The sequence below is a fragment of the Triticum aestivum genome, chromosome 3B (assembly GCF_018294505.1).
Source record: "Triticum aestivum cultivar Chinese Spring chromosome 3B, IWGSC CS RefSeq v2.1, whole genome shotgun sequence".
Lineage (NCBI taxonomy): Eukaryota > Viridiplantae > Streptophyta > Magnoliopsida > Poales > Poaceae > Triticum > Triticum aestivum.
In genome coordinates, this window is record NC_057801.1 from 131,646,643 (window position 1) to 131,662,847 (window position 16,205).

Sequence of the window (16,205 nt, forward strand, 5' to 3'; positions counted from 1 at the left end):
CACGCCCTGGTGTCTTGTGGGCACCTAGGTGGCCTCCTCACGTAACTCTTTTCTCCAGTATTTTTTATATATTCCAAAATAATTCTCCGTAAAATTTCAGCCTATTTGGAGATGTGCAGAATAGGTATCTCTGATGTAGCTTTTTCAGGTCCAGAATTCCAGCTGACGGTATTCTCCCTCTTTGTATAAACCTTGCAAATTATAAGAGAAAGAGCATTAGAATTACTCCCCAAAGTGTTATATTGGATAAAAACGCTAAAAATAACAGTAAGAGAACATGATGCAAAATGGATGTATCATGTCTCGCTACTCAATTTTGCCACTAGGAATTTCAACTGCTAAAAAATGCCATCACTTCGTTAGACGCATGCTTAGAAATGCCACTGGACAACATTATTGTCAACTCAAATCTCGTTTGCCATGTTATAATGACAAAAATACCTATAAACCAACATGTCAGCTCTCCCTCTATCTCACTACAATAAAGTGTGGGTGCCACTTGATCCCAATAGCGTTATTATTTTCCTCTAAAATCATTCGCTTGCTTACTCCTAACAAGTAAGGTCCACACTTATCATTGTGAGATAGAGAGAGCTGACATGTGGTTATAGGCGTATTTTCATCATATAACACGGTTAACGATGTTGTCTTGACAATAACAATGTCTAATGACATTTTTGAGCAAACATCTAATGGAACAATGGTATTTTTTGAGATTTCCATTGGCATTTTTTAGCAAGCCATCTCACCAAACGATGACATTTTTGAGCAGTTGTAACTTCTAATGAAAAAAATTGAGTAATGGAACGCAACTAATGACATAAATGATAAAAACTCTTTTAAAAATTACCTAACGCGCTGGTATTAATGTTCCTTCAATTTTTGCGAACCAACCTGTGGTTGGATGGTTAGAGGGACTGTGGTATCCCCAGCTCACCAGGGTTCAAATCCTGGTGCTCGCATTTATTTCTGAATTTATTTTAGGATTTCCGGCGATGCGCATTCAGTGGGAGGAGACGTTCCCGTCGACGACGAGGTGCCTACGGTGACTTCGTAATTTTCAAAATGATATGCCGGCTCAGTCTCTCGGATGTACTCATAGGGGTAGGGTGTGCGTGTGTGCGTTCATAGGGATGAGTGTATGCGCGTGTATATGAGTGCTTGCGTCTGTATTGTGTTAAAAAAATAATGTCCCTGGCTTGTTTGTTCCTGGCATGACACGTACATGTGCTCCTGACGTACGACACAAAATAGGTCTGTGACTAGGATTTTGTTACAAGGCAGCGGCAGAAATGGGTCTGGCACTTTGGCTATCCAAAATGGTACTGCTACATTTGAGTTTTTTTTTTTTTTTTGACGAGCCGACGAGTCCAAGAATTATACCGGGGAAAGGGAGAGGGGGGAGGGGGAGATAAAATGATAAACCAACAAGACGGAGAAGATTCCACCAACAAGAAGACAGCTGGCGGCTACGCGATCGACTCCGCCCGCCGCCACATTAAACACCAGGAGGGGCGCCACACACACCCATGCACACACCATCGCAGCCGCAGTCGCAGTCGCATTCGCATCGCCGCTCTCCCTCCTCCCACGGCAGCGCGAGGCGCGAAAGAGTAGGGCGCTAGGCGGGAAGGTGGCGGCGGCCTCGGACCGATCTCTGGGCACCAGATGGCGCCGGCGCGAGGAGCGGGAGGCGGCGGCAACGCCGCCGCCGCCGCCCCGAAGAGGGTGCCGATGTACCGGCTGTTCGCGTTCGCGGACCGGCGGGACGCGGCGCTGATGGCGGTCGGCGCCGCGGCGGCCATGGCCAACGGCGTCGCGATGCCCTTCCTCGCCTTCCTCGTCGGCGACCTCGTCGACGCCTTCGGCCCCGCCCACCGCGCCGACCTCGTCCACGCCGTCTCCAAGGTTCGCGCCGCCCCCGCCCCCGTCGAGGGTTCCCTCTCCTCTCTCCCACGCGCTCCTGGACGGTCGATGATTCAATGCCGCGTCGTCTACTTCCTCGCCCGCCTGTTTCGCCTTGCTCCCGCGTCGCTCGCTCGCTAGTTCTTCGCACTTCCGGTTTCTGCTGCGAGAGTTTTCGAGGGTTTTGGCATAGGCAGCGTCGGACTCGAGTAAATCGAACCCTTCAGATCGAACGTTTAGTCTTTCGGCGATTGATTTAGTTATTATCTGAGAAGAGTGTCGAACACATATTTATCATTAATTTGTTTCGATTGTTTCCCAGCGTGGAGCATAATTAATTAGTTTCTTTTGATATTTTTGGTATGGAGTTAATCTGCGTCACTATTTTTGGTATGGAGCTTACTTGATTTGTGATCAATTTATTTGAGGTTCCCGTGCTGTACGTAGTAATTTAGAGTTCCAGAGGACCATAATTTTCACGATTTGTTATGGATTTCGAAAGGTGGCAAGCACCAAAGTTCTACTATTTGATATATGGATCTTAATTTGCTCTGCTAACGAATTTTGTAAGGATGAATGTGTGATCACAACTTCATACCTAAGAGAGAACGAATTCCTCACCAAAGCCAGCAGAATTGTTAGGGCCGGTCCTTTTCATGGTCAAAACGGTTCCATGCACAAATGTCCAAACCACTATGGGAAATGTTTCAGTAGAATATATATATATAGGTCCGCTTGTATCTCAAAGTGTTTTTTGTGAGGGCTTGTATCTCAATGTTAGATGGCTGTATTCTCTTCTCCCCCAGGAATGTTATGCAGTACTAATTGCTATTTGACGTGTACATGTATATTAGTTCTGTTTCTATGTTTCATGCCTGATGCTCTTTACTGTCAAGTTGAACATGTAGTACAGTAGTACTTCTTACTGAAAATGAAATTTCATCAGCTGGCATTTATAATCTGAGTTGCTGGTTTTACGTTGGGACTACTTTTCACCATTTTATGTTGTATGCGTTTTTGTCTTTCCAGGTTGCTGTCAGATTTGTGTATCTAGCATCAGCTTCTGGAGTAGCAGGGTTTCTTCGTAAGTATCATTTCTATTATAGAAGCAGTTTGGAAGTGCATAATCCCATATTGTCTTCTGGTGTAAATTTCTCACATGTTATCCATATTTGCTTCGCTTACATAGTTCCTTATACAAAATGTGTACTCCACCTGTTCAGGACTCTGCATATGTAGAAACTCCCGATTCAAGATGCATATGCTGAATATGTTGTTCTTCTTGAAAAGTATGAATGATTTCTATTGGTTCGAAAATTGGCAATCCTAATTTGGATGAAATGAAGACCAGAAATTGTTTGCCGCAATGCTGGAAAGGAAGTAAATTATATGCACGTATCACTACCCATTTGTTGATGAGATCTATTAACTACACTCATAATATGCTATGCCAGACCCACCAGTTAATTCTACTGTACTCATTTATGCCCCTTAAGGAAATAAATTTGTCTCTGGCTTAGTATATGTGATGCATCCTACCCATTCATATTTTGAGGTTATTTATTTGGCATGCATTTTTTACTGATGTAAAAGTTCTAAGAACTTTATGGAATTTGTCACGACCAGCTTAATGGTTTTTGCATATCATTGCACTGGAGTGCTGGAAGAGTATTGCGCACCAGAAGCTAACTATTTATATTACCAGTTTTTCACACCAACCGAAGAAAACATAAAATCACTAAAATTTCCATTTTTAGAGTAAAAGAAAAGACATAATCCAACCAGCTGATGAACTCTAATTATATTAGCAATAATTTAATTGTAAGCTTTGATGTATTCTTTTGGTACAACATTGCTTGTTCAATATGTGGATTTATTAATTTGTTTGGGGATTTATTTTTAAGCATATTAATAGTGAAAAAATAACACTGGTTTTGGTATTATTTTTCATAAAGATGTCAGAAACTGCAATGGGATGCATATGATTATCGTACTATCTCTTTGAACTCTGCTTCTGCATGCAGAGGTGTCATGCTGGATGGTGACTGGAGAAAGACAGGCTGCACGCATCCGTGGGCTGTACCTCGAGACCATACTTAGACAAGATATATCATTTTTCGATGTGGAGACGTCAACTGGAGAAGTTATTGAAAGGATGTCTAGTGACACAGTGTTAATTCAAGATGCAATTGGAGAAAAGGTGAGCCATATCTTAACCATGTGACTCCCTCTTAAATTTTAAATTTATGAATTTTCCTATTTCTCAGGTACTTTAATGCATACCTTCACTTTACTGTTTCTATTACAAATTATCACACAACCAGGTCAAGTTCAAATATATGTCTCCTTTGCATGGATTTATAAAGATCATAAGCGTTATTTTAAGTGAATCATGATTTTGATGTATGCTAGTTTTTTATAAAAAGCTTTGCAGTTTCAACTATGCAACAAATTTGAGGCTACTTCCAGTATACATATTTACTGATTACAGCATGCTAGGCCCCTCCCGATGTGGCTTTGTCGGTGGGCTAGTGTTTCCTTTTGCCGTTCGTTTTTGGCTAGCTAAGGTTGTTTCTGTAGTTATTTTGTCCCTTTTCTTATCAGTGTTTTAGTCGCCTGCTCGCCATTGTAACGCCCGTGTCATCTTGATGCTTTCCTCGAATACAAAACTACTTGCACTTGGGTGCATGTTTAAGATTCTTTTTACTAATTACAGTAGCAAGAGTGTGTGTAATGCATAGAATACCATCTCTAAAAACTTGTGTTTAAGTGCTCAACACACTTTAATTTGACTATTTATGAAGGTGGGCAAGTTTCTCCAACTGGTATCAACATTTCTGGGTGGATTTATCATCGCATTTACAAGAGGCTGGCTTCTGTCCCTTGTTATGTTGTCAAGTATTCCTCCTGTTGTAGCAGCTGCTGCAGTCATGTCACTTGTTCTATCAAAGTTATCAAACCGTTCCCAGATGGCCTATGCTGAAGCAGGGAAAGTGGTTGAACAAACAATAGGATCAATCAGAACGGTATATCTACCTTCTATAAACTTAACCCTTATAATTCTTGTGCCTAGCTAACTTCTCATTTCCTTCATGAAAACAGGTGATATCTTTCACTGGAGAGAGCAGAGCAATTAGTGAATACAAAGAGCATTTGAAAATATCATACAAGTCAGCAGTCCACCAGGGTATTGCCGGGGGCCTTGGAGTTGGTTCACTTCTGCTTATTGTTTTCTGCAGCTATGGATTAGCTGTATGGTATGGTGCAAAGCTGATTATTGAAAAGGGATATACTGGTGGCTATATCATTAATGTGTTGATGGCCATCATGACTGGTGCAATGTTAGTATTTTCATTTGCATGGCAGTATCTATTTTCAAGATACAAAGCTCCAAATTCAAATTAAATTGCCATCATTTGCATGACGTTTGTTTCATCTAATTGTTTGTAGGGCTCTTGGACAGTCTTCTCCATGCTTAACTGCTTTTGCATCAGGACAGATTGCGGCTCACAAAATGTTTGCAACCATTTATAGAAAACCTGAGATTGACGCAAGTGATAAGAGTGGCCTTATATTGGAGAACTTTGTTGGAAATGTTGAGTTGAAAGATGTCCATTTCAGTTACCCTGCACGACCTGAGCAACTTATCTTCAATGGCTTCTCTATAAGCATTCCAACTGGCATGACGGTGGCACTGGTTGGGGAGAGTGGAAGCGGGAAATCTACTGTAATTGGCTTGGTAGAGAGATTCTATGATCCACAATCAGGTGAAGTTCTTTTGGATGGTGTTAATCTGAAACAGCTAAACCTTAGCTGGGTAAGACAGAAAATAGGGCTTGTTAGCCAAGAACCTATTCTTTTCACAACTACTATACGAGAAAACATAGAATATGGAAAGAAGGGTGCGACAGAGGAAGAAATTAGGAGGTCAACTGTGCTTGCTAATGCTGCGAAGTTCATCGACAAGTTACCAAATGTATGCCCATTTAATCCCTTCTCATGCATTCTGCAATCTTGTATTTTTGCAGTATTATTTTCACCCCTAATTATAAGTTGACAACTATTACCAGGGACTGGATACAATGGTTGGTGAGCATGGAACACAACTATCTGGTGGACAGAAACAAAGAATTGCAATCGCAAGAGCAATTTTGAAGAACCCCAGCATACTACTTCTTGATGAAGCTACAAGCGCACTTGATGCCGAGTCTGAGCATGTAGTTCAAGATGCACTAAATAATATCATGGTTAACAGAACCACAATAGTTGTAGCACATCGCCTGAGCACTATAAAAAATGCTGATACAATATCAGTGCTACATCGGGGACAGCTTGTGGAGCAAGGTAAGCTGAATTTCTGCCTCACTTTTAGCTAGTCATACTGCATTTATTCAGCAACGGTGAAGTTTCAGATTTTGATGTTAGAAACAAGCTCTAAATGCATGTTTGCACAACAGGGCCACATGTTGAGTTGATAAAGGATCCCGATGGAGCCTACTCCCAACTTTTAAGGCTGCAAGAGGTTAATACGAAAAGGGAGGGATCTCATGGAGATGACTCCATCAGGTTACAATCAGCATCTGATGCTGCAAATTCTGCAAGTCAACATAGCAGTATAAAGCCATCCTTTGGGAGATCTATGAGTAGATATTCACCACAGGGTGGAAGCAGAATAAACTCGCAAACATTCTCATTGCATGAACATGAAACCGAAGGGGTTGATGATGCCAAGTCAGGGAAGAAAGTGATCAGACGCCTGCTCTACCTCCATAAGCCTGAGGTTCCAATCCTTCTGTTAGGATGCACTGCTGCTGCAGCCAATGGTGCTATACTTCCGGTGTTTGGCATGCTGCTTTCAAGTGCCATTAACACATTCTATGAACCGCCACAACAATTGCGAAAAGACTCTGTATTCTGGGCAGAGATGTATGTGATGTTGGGTGTCATCTCCATCTTTGTCATCCCATTGCAATACGCTTTGTTCAACATGGCAGGTGGTAAACTTATCGAGCGCATACGTGCGGTTTCATTTAGTCGGGTTGTTTACCAGGAAATAGGATGGTTCGATGACCCTCTGAACAGCAGGTACTTCTGTGTTCACTTATTCATCTGATACATCAATATTGTAGAATGCCATTATTTTTTTGTTTCCTGATTCTCAATCATTGTTCCAATTCTCTAGCGGCGCAATAGGCTCCAGACTATCAGGGGATGCGGCGTCTGTTAAAAGCATTGCTGGGGATGTCTTGTCATTGATAGTGCAAAGCATAAGCACTGCTGTTGTCGGTATCGTAATAGCCATGATTGCAAACTGGAAACTAGCATGCATTGTATTGTGCTTCCTTCCTTGCGTGATTGCACAGAGCTATGCTCAAACGAGGTTAATGAGGGGTTTTGGTGCTGATGCCAAGGTATATGGTCTATTATTCCTTTTTCATGGTGATCATATCATTGTGTAGTTATTAGCTGAAATTCTTTGTAATGTTTGCCTGCAGGAAATGTATGAACAAGCGAGCACAATTGCTACTGATGCCATCGGTAACATCAGAACTGTTGCTTCATTTTGTGCAGAAGAGAAGATAATTGAAAGCTACCGAAAGAAATGTGAAGGTCCTGTGAAACAAGGAGTTCGTCAGGGGGCTATAAGTGGCGTGGGTTATGGATTGTCATTCGCGTTGCTCTTCTGTTTTTATGCCATATCCTTTTACGTTGGAGCTCGCTTTGTACACAATGGGACTGCAGAAGTTGGGCAAGTCTTCAGGGTGAGAACCAAACAACTCATAGACTCGAAGAATTGATCTGGGTCTTCTTCTCATTGCCGCTGCTTTTTCTTGAAAATGCAGGTCTTCTTCGCTTTAACCATGATGGCTGTTGGAGTTTCTCAGTCGAGTTCCCTTGCTCGGGATTTTGCCAAAGTGCAAAATGCAGCTGCCTCCATTCTCAAGATTATTGATAGGAAATCCAAGATTGATGCAAGCCATGAGGTAGGAACGACACTAGAGGCAGTGGAAGGCAATATAGAGTTGCAGCACGTGAGCTTCAAGTACCCTGCTCGGACAGACGTGCAAATCTTCAGAGATTTGTGCTTGAGGATACCATCTGGCAAGGTACATTTGGTTTTCGGTTTTCTCCCATTTTTTACAGTACTGTTGAAGTACTCTGCTGTATAGAAGAACTTGAACAGGATGAAAATAACTTGACTGGGGTAAAAACAAGCTAGCTCCGCCACTGATCTCATGCATTGTCATCCTGGTTGTTTGTTGCAGACTATTGCACTTGTCGGGGAAAGCGGAAGTGGGAAATCTACGGTGATAGCCTTGATCGAGAGGTTCTACGATCCTGACTCTGGCTGCATCTTTCTAGATGGGGTGGATCTGAAGAGCCTCAAGCTCACCTGGCTCAGGCAGCAGATTGGTCTGGTAGGCCAAGAGCCGGTCCTCTTCAATGACACCATCAGAGCAAACATCGCCTACGGCAAGATGGAGCAGGTATCCGAGGATGAGATCATTGCCGTTGCCAAGGCCGCCAACGCCGACAGGTTCATCTCCACCCTCCCAAACGGGTACGACACGAGCGTCGGCGAGCGCGGGGTGCAGATGTCGGGTGGTCAGAAGCAGCGGATAGCCATCGCCAGGGCGATCCTCAAGAACCCCAAGCTGCTGCTCCTGGACGAGGCGACCAGCGCGCTGGACGCGGAGTCGGAGCGCATCGTGCAGGAGGCCCTGGACAGGGTGACGGTCGGGAGAACAACCGTGGTCGTGGCTCACCGGCTGTCGACTATCACCGCCGCCGACAAGATTGCAGTGGTCAAGAACGGGGTGGTCGCCGAGGAAGGGCGGCATGAGCAGCTCCTTCGCCTGCCCGGTGGTGCCTACGCGTCCCTAGTTGCCTTGCAGTCTAGCAGTTCCTGAAGCGGATACACCAGCAACGCTGTGCTCTTGCTTCGTAGGATGACGAGCATTGAATAGTCTTTTGCAGATTTCAGTTGGTTTTTCATTTTTAGTGTATCCAAATGACCACGCTCTCAACGTAGCAACAACAGAAGTTCCACTCCTTCCCAAGGTGTAAAGGACAGATATTCTCCAGGGTTTTGGCCTTGTTTTCGTTTCTTCTCCTTCCTGTTTTTTTTAATAGCTTTAAAAGCGTAAATGGAAACATGGTATGATGCACAGATTCGTGACTCATTTAGAAGTCCTTCATTCCGCTCTGGACGTTAAATTTTACACTTGCTTATTTCGTTCGTTGGCTATATATTCGGAAATCTGCTGATAGTTTCATGTGGTACTTATAAACAGCAATTTTTTTTTTGCGAATGTACTCATAAACAACTTTGACCGATGAAACTTGTTAATGGTGTTGGTGGGTGGCATTATTGAAGAGGGAGTACCATGTTGTATGAACTTGATCATGGGAACAACCGCTCTGATATATGTGTATCTGTCACACTCCTATGGCAACCGTTGTGATGCATGGGTGACGGCGGCCAGTGTGGGTGGCCGCGTGCGTTTGTGGGTCTCCGGCGCCCAAATCTGGCATCGACGACTTAGGTGCTAGCCGCGAAGCGGCAGCGATGACCGGGAGACACCAAGAGGTGTGATGGTTGGTCGGCGGTGGTGCGTGTACGGCTTGAGACGGCCATGGTGTTGACGCCCTGTCTTAGTGACATGTCGTTATCGGTATCCGCCACAAGGTTTGTGGAGCACATGCGCCTAAGATGGCTTCTGACGACGTTCGACTCCTCGGCGTTTTGTAATAGTTTTGCGCTCACACACATAGATTTGGTCGTGTGGTGATATCCACACTGCGGATATGCACCGGAGAGTAGCTACCTTCGGATATGAATGCCATGGGAAGGAGTAGATTTCAGTTTCCCGTGATCATGATGTGTGGGTGCCCTTTCATGTAGCTTCGTCTTCTTCGGCAAGGGGTGGTGGCAACACGCGGTTTCTTCGACTTAGTGGTGCTCATTGAGCATTGGGTCTCTAGCTTCGTAGTGTAGGTCTGATCTTTGATGGTGCATCTGACAATTGTGTTGTTTTATGCAGTGTGTTCTTATTGAATGCATTGCTTTGAAGCCTGCTCAGACGTACTCTCTAGGGTGAAAACCCAAGATTTGACCTGAAGTGTTTGGATCCCGCAATAAAGGCACTTGCACGTTGTTATCTTCTTGGAGACATTGTTTCAGAGAACCTTTCACATAGCTCATGTGTTGTAGAGGATTGTGGATGACGTTGTTGCTAGTATGTTGCAAGTTGTTGGCCATTGGACTTTGTCAAGGATTGTGGATGGCGTTGTTGCTAGTTGTTGGCCATGTGGACTTTGTTTCTTTTTTCCTTCTTCCTTTTATCCTTTTTGGTTGTCTGCATCCTTGAATTCTCCACTAGCTTTTGATGTTATGTCCTTGCATAGACTAGGTGTAATTGATATCATCTTGATACTAATATATTTTCTGTTGTCAAAATAATAATCATATTTCCAGGTAACATCACTCCCATGTGTGATATCACTAGTGGAGGACCCCAGTGGGCAAGGTCTGGTAGCCGCGCCGCCATACCTTGTTTTGGTGCAAAAATATTTTTATACCTACACACACTTCTCTCGGTTGGCCACGCTAAATCTCGTCGCTGGAAAAATCGCTAAAGGAAGACGTCGTACGCTGGATGGGCCAATCAGACATAGTTGAAAATTGGACCACATATAGACACGGCATCCGGAAGCAGTTGGTCCATTTACATTTCACGGTGGCTAGCTCTCGCTCTCATTTGTCTCAAAAAAAAAGCTCTTGCTCTCAATCTTCTAAAAAAAGCTCTAGCTCAACTCTCACTCTCAACGAACCGATCGAGAACCAGCTCCCCAACTCAGATAGAGACGCACATGTAGGCGGCACGCAACAACCCTAGCACGCGGCAGCGGCTGGCCAGGACGAGGCGGAGTGGCGGACGACAGCGGCTGTGGCATGTGGTGGGCGTCGAGCAAGTGGGGCGCAGGGCGCTCCCGCGCAAGGCGCAGTGGCGTACGGAGCGTCGAGACCTAGGTGCAGCGAGCGGCGGCTGCTTCGCATCCTTCACACCACGGCCAGCAGGGCGCAGTGTGGCCGCACATCTTTACCAGTTCGCCACACCTTAATTTTTTTTCATCCTCCGCCTCTGTGTGATATGGCATTGGATCGCACAGTTGTCGTGCTATTAAAGTCATCCAAAGTTGTCGCCTCTATCTCCATCTTTATATCTAGAATTTTCTTGAGACCTTAGGTGAAAAAGATGGAAGAATAGGCCTACATAAAGACAACCGACCTCATAGGTTTTGAAAAGCTGCATTACTCCTAAACCCTCATAGGTTAGAACCTAAGATCATTGAACACATTATGGTTGGGGACACATCGCTTCCAAGATAGGTTGCAAACAAAGACAAGATAACTAGGAACCAACCAAACTTATCCAACACCATCGTGACACGCTGAAGCACTGAAAGCCAACCCGTTGAATCTAAAGCCGATGACCCATAGGACAATAATGCCACATGTTATATCTTTTCCTCTAGCAGCTAACCAAACCCTCAAAGTTGCAGAAGACGGCGTTGAAGATGGGAGGAACCGAAAAGAACAATAATTGCAAAGAAACAAAGTTTTCCTTTGGCGGCTACATAGAGGCCTCCTATCAATTGCTCACTGTGGCAGATTGTTTTTAGTCAAACATGCAAAGCTCTATTAATTCAAATATAATGTTTACAAGAACTAAAACTGGATCATAGGGGAGGCCTAATGAAAAATGGTGACCCACCCCAAAGAAGGAGCATGCTTTGCGAGATTGTGAGCTTCGTAATTGAGGTAGCGCACAAGCAATGGCGCCGTGGGGCGGCCCACAGAGCAACACCTCTTGTATTGTTTTTTAGCTAAAATTTTGTTTCTCTTTTGGGTTTTCCGATTTTCCTTAGTTTGTTGTTGCTCATAATAAAACTAAATCTATACTTGTTAAAGAGAAGGTGAACCATTTTCCTAAAATAATAAATAAAAATTAAACATTACTGAAAGACAAATTTTATCAAAAATGTGCACCATTATTTAAAAAAAATTATATCTACTAAGTATACGCGAAGAATTCTAAATTTTAGATGAACATTTTAAAAAAATTGTTCCTTGCGTATTTGTAAAAATGTCCATCATGAAATTTGGGAACACTTTTTTCAAATCCGAGACAATTTTTCTAAAATTTGGGAACATTTTTTCTTAAATTCCGATTCTTTTTTTAATTTGTGAATGTATATTTTGAAATTTTAAAACCTTTTTGTAATCCTGAATTATATGAACGTAGAATATAACAAAAATAAAAAATAAAAAAAGGAAAAGTAGAAAAAAAAGCGTCCTGCCCCGTGCATGGGCCAGCCCAACAGGGCATACGGTGGGGTGGAGAAGGTTCGTGTGTATAGGAGCCCCCGTGGGAATTTCCTATTCGCCGCTTATTGCGGCAAGTTGTCGCACCTTCGCACAGGGCGCAGCTCACCCTGGGCCGGCCCATTTTCCGTTATTTCCCTTCTCGAGAGATCAAAAACAGCAAAAACGCGAGATTAAAAATGTTTGCGCTAGGGATCGAACCCAGCACCAAATATAGATGTACAGGCGGCGCTAGCCACCACAACTGCTTCGTACAATGAAACAAACTCCAACGCGAAACTTATATAAACACACATCAGCGACAAAACTAAAAACCAGTTCACGGAATTTCCAAAAAACTTTTGTTCCTTCTACTGGTTTTTTTGGGGTTTCTTCGCTGTCTTTTTCTGTTCTTCCGTTTTCTTTATTTTTCTTTTCATTTTAAGTTAAAATATTGTTAATCATTTTCAATAAAAAACTTGTTTGTCAAAATGTGTTCATGTTTTTGAAATAGTGTTCACATTGCCAAATTTTTGTTCATAATTTCGAAAAATGTTCCTGATTTCACATTTTTTCTTACAACTCAAAAAGATGTTCAAACTTTCCATTTTCAAAAATTTATTCTCAATTTGCAAAATGTTTGTAATTTCGAAATTTGTTCATCGCTTCAAAAAATGTTCTTGGAGTTTTGTTCATGTTCTGAAAAATGTTCGAAATTTATAATTTTGTTCACATTTTCAAAAATTGTTCGCATTGTTAAAAATTGTTCTAAATTTCCAAAGAAAATCATGTAGAAAAATTTCTTGGAGTTTCAAATTTTTGTTCGCATTTTCAAAAAAATGTTCTCACTTTTAAATTTTGTTTGTGTTCTGAAAAAAGTTTACAATTATAGATTCTGTTCATTTTTTCTGAAAAATGTTCTGAATTTATAAATTTGTTCGTTTTTTCGAAATTTTCTGTTACAAATTTGTTCGTAATTTTGAAAAATGTTCGCGTTCGCAATTTTTGGATTTTCTATCAAACATTAAGTCTAATCGATGTCATTGTTGTTTCTTATATTCTCCCGCTGCAAGTTTAGCACTAAAACTAGTTTGGTGCAGTGGCTAGCATAGCGTGCGCTAGTCCACGAAGTCGTCGGTTCGAATCCCATACCTGCGTATTACTTTTCTCGCATTTTTTCATCTCGCGAATGGCCAAATGGGCCGGCCCAGTTTCGGCACGCCAGTGCGAAACGCCGACATTTCGATGCAATGAGCGTCACATAGGAGCTCTCGCCCCCGTGTTCATTAGTCATTATTGTGTGTTTTACGAACGGACGACTGAAAAGCCCCGCGCTAGGCTGGCCCATCTAACGTTTTTTTTTAATCCCAAAAAGGGTGCTTGCGAAAGGGTTAGAACTCAGGATCCGTTCGAAGGCAACAATAGTAACCACTAGGCAGCTTCCCTGATTTGTGGAATTTGCTTTTTTCTTTCTTTTCTTACCTTCCTCGATTTTCCCAGTTTGTTGTTTAGTTTCCACACCTTTTATTTCTTGTTTATTTTCTTTTTTTTGTTTTGTTAAATGCATGGATTTTTTTAAAATTCAGTGAACTTTCTTTAAAATTGGTGATGGTTTTATTCAAATTTGATGATATTTTTTCAAATTTGATGAACTTTTTCAATTTTGAAGAATATTTTTTCAAATTTAATGAAATATTTTCAAAATTGATGAAAATTGGTGAACATTTTTTCAACTTCTATGTACTCTTTTTAAAATTTGATGAACTTGTTTCTATTTTGTGAACTTTTTTAAAAAATCATGTACATTTTTGAATTCACATTTTTTTTTTCTAATTTTCAAAAAATCGAAAGTCAACTGTTGACCACTCAACCGTGACGGTCAACACGATTGAGAGCAGTAACGCAACCGAGCGAACCAGTCGGTAATTAGTTATTGGGCCGGCCCACAAGCTGAGGCGTGTGGGCGCCAAGAAGCTAAACCGGCACTTAAAGCGCCCTATAGAAAGCTCCCCTATTTCTTAAAACTAGAAACCCTGCGGTGGCGGTGGCTATATATAAGCAGACCCTCGCACGGTACAATCCCGTCGTGGGCGCGGCGCGCCGCCTCCTCTCCGCGGCCGCAGCTTTCCTCAATCCCCTCTTTGGCGTTCGTCGATCTTGTTTCGATTTCTTCCTCGCTGCGTAGTTTTTCTCGATTTGATGTTTTTTCCGTTGTACGGTTTCGCAAGATCAGCTTCTTGTCTGGATCTCGTTACCCACGATCCCAGCCAATCGGCAAATCGTCCTGCCATCTTGCTAGATCGAACACCAAGCCGGCTTTCAACTCACCTGGATCTGATTACTCGATGATTTTCCGGGCCCTTTACGTCGGCACATCACGTAAATTTCTTTGAGATCTCTCTATTATGAGTGGAAGAAAAGCAAACTCACTCTGTCCCAAAGCTTTTCCGTGTTTTGAGGCAATTTCTTCGTTTGCGAGATGGATCTAACCTAAACATCTTGTTCGCGATGGAGGTACTCTTGTGATCTCGTGGAGGTGTTTTGGAGACATTTCCCTCTCGACTAAGTAGTTATAGTTATTTCGTTCGTGTGAGATTTGGTTGGCTGGTGATGATTCAGGTCCGAAAGGATCTTAGCGGATTTCGGTGAGGCGGATTCGTCCGCCGTTGATCGATTATGTTGTTACACACACTGAAGCCTCTACGTTTCCACCATCTTCTGTCGATGTTATTGCTGTTTCCTCTGTTCTTGTGATGCAATGATGATTCATATAGGTTTTGGCAGTGGTGGCATCTGTCACCGTGAGCCTCCAAACCAAAAACGACTTCTCTTTCCACTGAGCATTGCTTGAAGTTGTGCCATTCTTTCCTTTTTGTACTACATCTTGTCCCTGTGAAGAGCACTTGACCAGGAAGTGCCGTATGACACTGTAAACAGCAGCCGCTTCTCTGCTGCTGCAAGTGTCCATCCCTGTAGCATAACCTCTGTGGTTTGCTCGCAGATGGAATACCATTTGCACCGGCTTGATTCAGCTGTGTGTGTGATTTGAAACGGGTCTCTGAGGGACTTCGCAATGGTGTCTGTTCTCTTGCAACTTTTTTGTTTTGTTTTCCTGGGCCCGATGCCACGTCTCAGGTAGCCGCAAGCCTTGACCAGAGATGCGACATTGTGCCAACAAAGATTTTCACATTTGATAGGAACCTGTGGCTGTGATTCAGTCGGTACACAGAGCCGTTTTTGGTGATTACACTTCTTGCTTCACTTGGTATTTTTTGTAGTTTCTTGGGGAAATCAATGGCGATGATGTTCGAACTAAGGCTTGTTTCTCAAAACATTTGCAGATGCCGCCTAAGAGCTTTCGCCTTGCGCTTGAGAGCTAATGCTGCTAATTCCTTCCTTGGGATGTCTGAGCCGTGATGATTTCCCTAGTTTGTTTTCTTGTTTCTGTTGCATCTGATCTTTCTTGCCTTTGACATTTTTCATTCTCTCAGTGGAACATAGGGTTCTTAAACTGGTTGACAAATGTTTGGGCTTGCCTTTGGAATCTTAATATGGTATAAGAATTATCTTATGATGGGCTATCATTATGTCCAATTACATACTGTGGTATACTAGCTTTGGATATAAGCTGAATTTTAGGTTCTACCTTATTGATCGTAAGTAGGTTGGCCAATGATCTGAACTATTTTATGGTAAACACTGATGTTTACACAACATCCTCCAAACTGCACTTTTCAGTTACGCCATTATAAACACTATTCTTTGTTTCAATGTTCTTTCTTGTTGTAAATTCGGATCTAGGTCTGGAATCAAATGGAATCAGGTGATCACAATAAGACAGAGACATCAGAACCATGTAATGGGTATGATAGACCAAGTCTATAATGGGAAGCCAAATCGACTTTGGTCATGTTTAATTAGCTGCCGATGA

At 42.7% G+C, this 16,205-nt stretch overlaps 1 protein-coding gene, 4 non-coding genes and 1 pseudogene across 5 annotated transcripts; all 6 read left to right on the forward strand.

The window, feature by feature from the left end:
• The first annotated feature begins 1,419 nt into the window (after positions 1-1,419).
• Positions 1,420-9,076, forward strand: LOC123068988 (ABC transporter B family member 11). The gene is made up of 12 exons (XM_044491698.1): positions 1,420-1,908; positions 2,935-2,989; positions 3,930-4,105; positions 4,710-4,931; positions 5,008-5,246; positions 5,356-5,881; positions 5,976-6,249; positions 6,363-6,990; positions 7,088-7,316; positions 7,401-7,667; positions 7,749-8,012; positions 8,172-9,076. Exons 1-12 carry the CDS (start codon positions 1,669-1,671, stop codon positions 8,814-8,816), a joined length of 3,765 nt encoding a protein of 1,254 aa, XP_044347633.1. The 5' UTR covers positions 1,420-1,668; the 3' UTR covers positions 8,817-9,076.
• A 5,799-nt stretch (positions 9,077-14,875) lies between these two features.
• On the forward strand, positions 14,876-14,974 carry LOC123073148 (small nucleolar RNA R11/Z151). Its single transcript, XR_006435602.1, has one exon. It is a non-coding gene; the product is annotated as a small nucleolar RNA R11/Z151 (small nucleolar RNA).
• A 52-nt stretch (positions 14,975-15,026) lies between these two features.
• Positions 15,027-15,119, forward strand: LOC123073150 (small nucleolar RNA Z152/R70/R12). The gene has a single exon (XR_006435604.1). It is a non-coding gene; the product is annotated as a small nucleolar RNA Z152/R70/R12 (small nucleolar RNA).
• Positions 15,120-15,160: 41 nt separating this feature from the next.
• Positions 15,161-15,341, forward strand: LOC123073144 (small nucleolar RNA Z112). Its single transcript, XR_006435597.1, has one exon. It is a non-coding gene; the product is annotated as a small nucleolar RNA Z112 (small nucleolar RNA).
• Positions 15,342-15,389: 48 nt separating this feature from the next.
• On the forward strand, positions 15,390-15,526 carry LOC123073191 (uncharacterized; annotated as a pseudogene).
• Positions 15,527-15,569: 43 nt separating this feature from the next.
• Positions 15,570-15,688, forward strand: LOC123072986 (small nucleolar RNA SNORD14). The gene has a single exon (XR_006435517.1). It is a non-coding gene; the product is annotated as a small nucleolar RNA SNORD14 (small nucleolar RNA).
• The last annotated feature ends 517 nt before the right edge of the window (positions 15,689-16,205 follow it).

Excerpts from the sequence above, each read along its gene's own strand:
- LOC123068988 (XM_044491698.1), top strand. The coding sequence starts at position 1,669 with ATGGCGCCGGCGCGAGGAGCGGGAGGCGGCGGCAACGCCGCCGCCGCC. Across the intron at positions 1,909-2,934 it reads TCGTCCACGCCGTCTCCAAG|GTTGCTGTCAGATTTGTGTA; the intron begins GTTCGCGCCGCC and ends TTGTCTTTCCAG. Across the intron at positions 5,882-5,975 it reads TCATCGACAAGTTACCAAAT|GGACTGGATACAATGGTTGG; the intron begins GTATGCCCATTT and ends AACTATTACCAG.